Below are 8,364 nucleotides of genomic sequence, written 5' to 3'. Positions count from 1 at the left end.
TCCAGGTACGCGTCCATTCCCTTCCACATGGTTCCCCTGATGGTGCCCTGGCACTGTAACCTCGGCGCTGCTCTGCTCATGGCCCCCCAGCTCTATTGGTTCTCCCTAATTTGCAGGGGCGCTTTGCGACTATTCATGGGCTCCTCCCGATCTCAGAGACCACGTGCGAGCGCAGACACAGCCAAGGAGCGGCAGACGGATGGCAACGCGCTGCCCCAGCCTTCCAACGGCTACAGCGCGCGCTCCACAGAGTCCGAGCTGGCCACTCACTGAGAGGAGTGGAGGGGGAGGGTGGGGAGGGAAGGAAGGCGAATGTACCAATGAGTATGTAAAGGAAAGAAAGCTTATGAGGGAAAAGTGAGACTTGAAACAAGTAGCAATATGAAGAAAGCTACAGACGATGGCCTCAAATAGCGCTGAAGTGTTTGTGTCCAGCAGCCAAACTCCAACTGCTAAATGTTTGGTTGCTGGCCTTCATGTACTTCGGCTTCTCAGTTTGTAGGAAACAAGAGTGTTAGTGCACTCAGTATTTAAAGATGTCATCAGGCACTGTGACAGATAGGAACATGCACTGACCTGAGAGGAATTTGCCTGGATGTATAGCAAGCATTGGTGGCTATTTCCCTCATGTAGATCAAATTCAGTCCTCTCTGCCTCACGGTATAGGAAGAGCAGGAAAATAGGAATGTATTATATTGTATGTTAGTACATTTGCTGTAGATGGATGGCCTGATTCAGTTTAGTAATGAAGAAGACCTTCGAAAAAAGAAAAAAATACCCGGCTAAGCAGTATTTTGACTTGTTAGTGTTTATTATCTGTATCCTCTATGTAGTCACTGTCACTCTAACAAAATGTAACCAACCTGCAGACTGACTCACCTTTAGAAGGGAGATAATCTCATAAGACTGTATTCTGCTGCCTTATCCCTTTCCCCTCTTTCTTTGCAGTTTCTTTACATTTTTATTTAGTTTTACCCTCAGAGAAGGAAGACGCTCCCTCAGACAGGAAATGTAACGGGTGTACATAGCCAATGTAAAATTGTCCTTATTTCCATGTCAGTATTAGGTCAATGTTGATTTTTCTTTTTCTTTTTTTTTCCGGTTTCGTCTCATTTCTGCATCTCATCTTGAACAATGACATTTCAGCGTTAAAACAAAACATTTCACAGTTTTATAGCTTACTGTACGCAAACTACCCCCAAATGTTATGGCAGCGCTTCTCGTTTCAGTGTAGATATGACCTCATTCCATTTACTGGTATCACAAAGTGTTTTTGCATACAAGGAAGTCACTTTACATGTGCTTTTTTTTTTTTTTTTAGTTTGGTGCTGATGTGAATCTCAAAATATCCATTTGATTGGCAAGAATATTTCACTAAGGGATCCATGAGATTTGAGTATTTTTATTTATTTGAGTATTTTTAGGGGACTTCTAATGTTGCAGTTTGAAGGGAAACAAAAGTGAAGAATAATCTTGTAGGGAGGCATTCCCTTGTGATTGACATGCAGCACATTTGTCCATGGCAACTCATTTTATTGATGCTCATTAATGTTTTAACCCTTAATAAGTCTATGAATTGTTTAAACCTTTTTAAATTGTGAAATTTGCTTCAAGTCATTGAGCTGTTTATTTGAGCCTCTGGTTCCATGAACCTTCTGTGAACAAACTGGCCTAGTTTTACCATTTTATGTCTGTTTAAAGCAGCTTCACTCCTGGAAAAAGGTCTAAAAAAAAAAAAAAAGAAAATAAAGCAAAGCTCAGAAACCATAAAGACGGCAGCGTGTGCCAAAACATCTGGACAACTGTGGGCATGTTGAACACAGAATATCCATTCCCCTGTTCCATGAATTCATAAGGTACTGCTTCTTGACAATACTAAAACATTTCAACTGATGTACTGTATATTCCACAAAATGCTCGTTATTTATTTGTAAGTATTTATTTATTTATTTATTTGGTTTGTGGTTTTGAATGCATATTTATGCATACATATTATACTATATGCTTCTGAGCCTTATGTGAAGGCTGTATTGTTACTCAAACTTAGCTAAAATATACTTCTCTGTCCTGAGTCTGCCTTGAGTCTTTTTTTCCTTGAGTTTAGTTGATGTTTTCAAAATTATAAATCATCCAATGCCATTTTTTTTTTTTTCAGACATTACTGCTCCAGGTAAAAGTGTGCCATGAGAGAGCACCAGAATCCATTAATGTAACTCTTCAAGTGACTGACCTCTGCCTAGATGATCCTCCTGCTGCAATATGAAAAGGCCTTTTAATGGGCTGTTTTACGAAAGGAAATTCCACGTATTATTGTGAAACAAATGGTACTGAATGAGGACTAGGATCAGGGAGGATAAAATACCAAGTACTGTGAGACTAATGTTTTCTACTGTAAGAGAATTTAAGACACCATTTATAGTGTAATAATAATCCTGGCTGTACTTGGCAGTGGTCAAATGTTCATTGAGAACTATATTTCTCTAAAACGTTAACTTTTCATGAACTCAGAAAAATTCTTAGGTTTGTGAGTATGCACTTTCCAGCTCATTCAATCCAGTTTTTAATTTGTTTATTTAGTGTAAGAAGTAACAGAATTTCTTTTCAATCCATAAAGGATCACATACGTTTTTAGTCACCAAATTTGGAGATGCGTGGTTTTCACTGGACAGGAAGGGTACGGAAATTGAACGAATGAACCCATCATACAAATATAGAGTAAAAAGTACATTTGCCTCTGAGCTGTAGCAGAATAGAAGTATAATGTAGCATGAAATGGAAATACTCAAAGCACCTCAAATTTGTACTTAAAGGGGCCATGTAAGACTGACAGCAAGTGTTTAAAATGGGTACTGCAGTCCAAATTCAAAACATCGTAGCAAGTTGTCTCCCCCAGTCCTTCCTCCCCAGGCTAGAAGCTCACCTGGGTTGCCAGGTTGAGGATACTGAACCTACAGTTCAGGATCTTGTCCCTCTGTGGATCATCAGGTCATCAAAACTCTCCACTTTTTGTACATTTAAAAGAAACATAAATGTTATACAGAATATTATCATCATACCATTTGTTGTTGTAGTTATTTAATAATACTAATTATAATGAACACGTAAGTAAAGGTGAGCATTGGGATTTTTTATTAATCATGTATAAATGTCCTATTTACAGAGCAATACAGGCAGAGGTCCATACATACAAAAGGGATTAACAAGATGGTATTGTAATGAAACTGAGTTGTTGATAATGGTTGTAACAAACACAAGTTACAGTAGTGAAAAATGTCTTTAAACTACCCATTGTACATAGTATATGACTAAACTAATGATAGCAACAATACTGAGATCAGTAATGATAATAATACATTTAAGTATAGCTGTTATTACTAGCATCGAGATTCAAGTAATTCTCACCATAATATATTGCAATATAACTCAAGGCAGTGAAATGACCTTACTAGAAAAGCAATGCAGACAATGATCTATAGAATAGAATATAAACAAATATTCATAACTATTATTACAGATTTGAGGCTCTTACTGCTCATCGATCTGGAGTTGTGGCTCTGTGGAGAATAATTAGACAAAAAACTGTATGTAATAAATTGCATTTGCCAATTGAGTCAATTTACAGTCAAACTAGTGTTCCTGTCGTATATTTCGGTCCCATCTGCTCCTCTGTGCCTGATGGCGGTCAAACTGCTCCACAGTCTGCATGAAATATAAGTGAAAGTGGACACTATCAGACGGAGTTCATGGACCAAACTTTAACATCCCCCTAGCTGTGTCCTCGCTTGGTATGTTCCAATGTGCTTACCTGTTGAGGAGGAAATGAGCCAACTTGACATTGCTCTTGAAATCCTTTCTGGCAGGAAGCTGTCTCCATCTTTTAAATCTATCTCCCAACATTTACCCGTGTTTTACCACATCTCTGGTCATGGAGCTCTTTACACAGATACAGAGGATGTTTATGTCGGACAGACTCTAACATTATCTCTGCCGATCCTCTGATTGCTGCCATGGCTGCAGCTCGCTGTGTACGTGTGGAAATTAGCCATACCTGGCAACCCAGTCTTTCCAAACCTTATATATGTATATAGTCAGTGCAATCAGGACAAAACATCAACAGAAATTCTGCAAGACTGTAAATTTAAAATGAGAATATACAGGCTGTAACAATATTGTCAGACAGTATTTCAATTTAACATGTTTCCTTAATGTCTAAGATATCTCATTGTAATTTTATTTTTAACATAGTAAGTATATTACATATTGTTCCCTTTAAGTACAAATTAAATGTACTTATTTGCATTCCACCACTGGTAGTAGGCTTTTGTGTGCAATGTACATTCATGAGGATTAATAGCGTTTCTATATACAACTTTTGCATAAATGTGAGACGTGTGGTGATATGCCAGGTATTTGATTTGCTGCATTAGCCAAAAATACATTGCTATCTTGTTATTTTAGCCATGACGTTTCACAAACTTTAGTATACCACAATATACTGTATACCAATATCACAATCATGCCTTTACAGAGGATTTTTATCCCCATCACCCACCCGTACTGTACCCGGATTACAACAGATCACTTAACATTCTCCAGGGTTAAAATGTTTATTGCCAATATACAAAACACACATAGAAAACATAGAAAACTCGTTACATTAGAAAATTCAAGTTTTGAGAAAGCCTCTGAAAGCTCTTGGCCTTGTTTGCCTCTGGGCAAGTCCTCATCACATAATACTTCAGTATCTCCTCTGTCTCGGGGAGAAGATGGTGTTGGGGTTACTGTCCCGTTCCCTCTCCTTCTCCCGCTCCTTCTGGCTGTTTGGAGACAGAGCCTCCTCCAGCTTCTTGTCGTTCTTGAAGAGATCTCGACCCGTACGCATGATGTGCTCCTCAATTTTGCGATGGCGCTTCATGTCTGACAGTACTTTGTCCAGCCGAGCTTCCCTTTTCACAGACGCGCGGGCTGAAGATCCTGGGAGTGAAAGAAAACCAACAAAACCATCACTTTTACTGTGCTTTCAGAAGCACAGTAAAATTTAGCTCATGCAGTTTTAGAGTGCAAATTTGAAAACTCTAATCTCAGTGGCTATTGCCTGTCACACCTGGTGTTCTGCGTCTGTCGATGAAGGAGTTTTTCGGAGTGGCTTGCATTTGCTCCTCATCAAAGTCAAACTCAGTTGGAGTTGGAGGTCTGGATAAAAAACAAAAGTAACTTCTCACATACAAGACCACAAACCAAAATCTGTAAACGTGATATGATGAGAAATAGTAACACTGACTTGCGCTCTCTCTCCTCCCTCTCCCTTTCTCTCGCTGCCTCATCCTCGTCATCTCTTTCAGGTGAGGGGGTGCGTTCAGGTGTAGGAGGCCTTCTAGGGAGGGGCACAAAGTCCAATTCAAGCATCTCTCCTTTAGCGAGGAGCTCATAGAGTCTTTTGATTTCAGCAGGAGGGGGCATCCAGTTTTTGGGGTCCTCCATTTCCTCGTCGCTGTATGCAAGCTCCCATTCACCGTCCACTACTGCAGCCTGCTTTCCCTCTTCGCCATCCACCCCTGTGTCTGCCTGAGGTTCATCTTTGTGCGCCTCTGCTTCCACTGCATCTGAGTCTCCATCTGAGGAGGCGGCAAAAATGTGAAGAAAGTCAGTTTAACAAAAGCTGTTGAGTGGTAGAAAGATACACTTATTTTATTATGCTTTTTACAGAACTATAGCACTTGACTATTAGATTATAGATTACTTTTCTCTACAGTACTACAGATAAATTATACTGTGACACTGTATAAACTACTCAGTACTGGGTAAATCTCAACAAGCTATTGGTGAAGGAACATTTTAATACTAAGGAGGGCTGCATCAAATACAGCCTTACATCAAAACACTTGTGGTTTATTTTGATTGTGTCTCTATTTCCTTGTGTTTACTACAATGTTATTTTTTCATTAAGAAACTCTTAAACTGATACATACATACAAACAAATCTCCCCCAGTGGATCAATAAAGTATTTCTGATTCTGTTCAACTGATATCTCTTAACTATCATCTATATAATGTTATACATTTCTTATTCATGCATTATATTAATGCATCAGTTGTACCATGTTTTCTTACATTTTCTGCTCTTTACACGTCTACTTTCCTGGACTTGAACACACATTTTATACCTACACCTGCATATTTTTACTTATGCAATCATAGATTAGCTACCATTCACTGTGAACCACTTTGTATTATGCCTTACATTACTCATAATTAGATATTAATCAGCATGAGCACTTTTCAAACTATGAATAAAGACTGTTTCCTTAATGGTAAAACTTCTTGCCTCCTAATTTGGCTTGGATGCGACATTACCTTTCTGTCCATATATGTTTCTGAATGGAGTTACCTTTTTCATCCTTGGTAGTTGCATCCTCCTCTGTGGCAGCAGTCATCTCCGTGTCCTGTTGCTCTGTGTTGCCCTCTTCCTCTTGGGCTGCTGCAGGTTTCTCTGTGTCCTTCACACCCAGAGCCTCTATGCCCTCTCTCAGTGAAGAGTCTGTGGCCTCAGCCTGCATCCTTCCTACTGCTGCTGAACTTTAGAGCCACAGATCTGTAAGACAGAAGCATTGTGGGGGGAGAAAACTACATGTTAGTGCAACTGAAAGTAACTTAGTATGTGAAGTAAGAGGTCTTTGAGAGAAGATTATCATGCCTATAACGTTTAACGGGTAGCCTAACGATAGCTGCTAACTTTGCTGAATGATAAGCAGTCAAACAAAGTCATAAATAAAACGTAATGTTGTTCTTATTTGACTTAAGTAAGTTAGCTAGCTTTCGTCAGGCCTAACTCTCAGCTATGTCTACAGAGCAGAATAAAATGAGATAGCATACCTTATATTGTCATTACCGAGTGTCCCGATTATCGTAAATCACTTGTGCTGTAGCTAAATGCTAGCTCAAATTATCTTCCCCAGTGAATAAAATCACCAAAGCGCTCCATGAGACTTGCTAGGGATAATAAACGATTATGTAGAGACGTAAACATAGCGCCATTTTGGACTAGAGCAACTGTGTGACGATCTGCCTGCTTCTGCGAGACTGCGCACTCCCACTGATTACACACAACATGGATAGTCCGCCCACGGCTCGAACTCCACACAGCAGTTAGGTGTGTGTACTGGAGATCTACTTTTGGCACGACTTCCGGCGTAGTGCGCAAGCGCAGTCAGGCATGAACTCACATCGGGTGGAATGTTAATGAACACATTTTACTTCACTATTAGACGTTAATTACTTATTTTAAAAGATGTACAAGTTTGTGTAAGTAGCATAGCTTTGACTTTTGTATTCGATGGTCGATTAAATCGTATAAATAAGGTTGGTACACGTCAAATGGGCGCCAGTGATTCTGATTGGTGGATGCCGTTTCCGGTCGCAGAGCTCCTCATTTGAAAAGTGTTCGGTTAACGTTGGCTCGGTCGCCATTGTTAAAAGACGGTGTTTGCAATGTTGCTAAAAGTGAAACGTAGAGTTTAACAACGGTGTTCGTCCAAGGAGTCAAGGAGCAAGTAATATCGGTAAGTACTGACGAAACATCAGTGATGGAATCGGTAACGGAGTAACTGATCTCTGCGAGGCTGACGTTAGTTTGAAAAGCAAAAGTCACGTAATCTAAGTTAGCTCACCTAGAGCTAGTTTGTTATTAGCCGTTTAAAGTTATAAAGTAAACGTATATGCATTTAATTTAAACCTAAATCTGTTTGTTAATCTGCGTTTTTCTTTTTTATCAGGGTAGAAAAACAGTGTACGTAAACTATGCTTGGCTAACTTCGCTTGTGTTGTTGTGGTAGGCCTTTTGTTTTTAAGAGCCCAAAGATGGCTCAACGTGTGGCGCTACCAGATGGAGGAAACAACAAGAAGACGACCCGGGTTCGGGTAGCGGTCCGTCTGCGACCCTGTATGGGCAAACAAGATGAGAAAGACGAGGGACCGTGTGTCAGAGGCCTGGACTCACAAAACGTGGAAATAGTGAACTGGAGAAACGCCACGGAATCAGTCAAATACCAGTCAGTGTCTTCAGCATGACTCAACTGTTTAATTATTATATTGTTTATACCTTTTTATTGTTGTTCAACTCTAAATTCTGAGAGTGCTATTGATGTTGTTTCAGCTTTGATGCCTTTCATGGTGAGCAAACGACACAGCAGGAGGTTTTCCTCTCCTCAGTGAAGCCCATTTTACCACACATATTGAACGGGCAGAACGCCAGTGTCTTCGCCTATGGACCCACTGGAGCCGGTATGTTGTGGCAATATTGCATTAGTTGACTTGTACTTGATTGCACAAAGATGGTGATTCTGTCTCCCGATATTCACTAAACAT

At 39.9% G+C, this 8,364-nt stretch overlaps 3 protein-coding genes across 4 annotated transcripts in view; 2 read left to right on the top strand and 1 right to left on the bottom strand.

Annotated features, from left to right (window-relative positions):
• The window catches only part of tlcd3bb (TLC domain containing 3Bb), a 7,175-nt gene extending 5,104 nt beyond the window's left edge, over window positions 1-2,071 (top strand). For both annotated transcript variants that reach the window (XM_035664651.1, XM_035664660.1), the window contains exon 7: window positions 6-2,071. In XM_035664651.1, coding sequence (XP_035520544.1) covers window positions 6-273 — 268 coding nt within the window. In that variant the 3' untranslated portion in view covers window positions 274-2,071. The remainder of the gene's footprint in view (window positions 1-5) is intronic.
• A 2,522-nt stretch (window positions 2,072-4,593) lies between these two features.
• On the bottom strand, window positions 4,594-7,040 carry pagr1 (PAXIP1 associated glutamate-rich protein 1). The gene is made up of 5 exons (XM_035664673.1): window positions 6,874-7,040; window positions 6,389-6,592; window positions 5,282-5,615; window positions 5,105-5,193; window positions 4,594-4,974 (listed from the first exon to the last, which is right to left on the bottom strand). The coding sequence occupies exons 2-5, from the start codon at window positions 6,555-6,557 to the stop codon at window positions 4,739-4,741; spliced, it is 828 nt and encodes a 275-aa protein (XP_035520566.1). The 5' UTR covers window positions 6,558-6,592; window positions 6,874-7,040; the 3' UTR covers window positions 4,594-4,738.
• A 29-nt stretch (window positions 7,041-7,069) lies between these two features.
• kif22 (kinesin family member 22) overlaps window positions 7,070-8,364 on the top strand; it is a 5,512-nt gene continuing 4,217 nt past the window's right edge. Inside the window, exons 1-3 of the mRNA XM_035669704.1 lie at window positions 7,070-7,559; window positions 7,833-8,048; window positions 8,153-8,287. Of these exons, the coding sequence (XP_035525597.1) occupies window positions 7,858-8,048; window positions 8,153-8,287 (326 nt within the window). The 5' untranslated portion in view covers window positions 7,070-7,559; window positions 7,833-7,857. The remainder of the gene's footprint in view (window positions 7,560-7,832; window positions 8,049-8,152; window positions 8,288-8,364) is intronic.

The sequence above is a fragment of the Morone saxatilis genome, unplaced genomic scaffold (genome assembly GCF_004916995.1).
Source record: "Morone saxatilis isolate NCDOM2014 unplaced genomic scaffold, NCSU_SB_2.0 Contig1, whole genome shotgun sequence".
NCBI classification, from domain to species: Eukaryota; Metazoa; Chordata; class Actinopteri; family Moronidae; genus Morone; species Morone saxatilis.
This window is presented reverse-complemented; position numbering and strand designations above follow the sequence as displayed.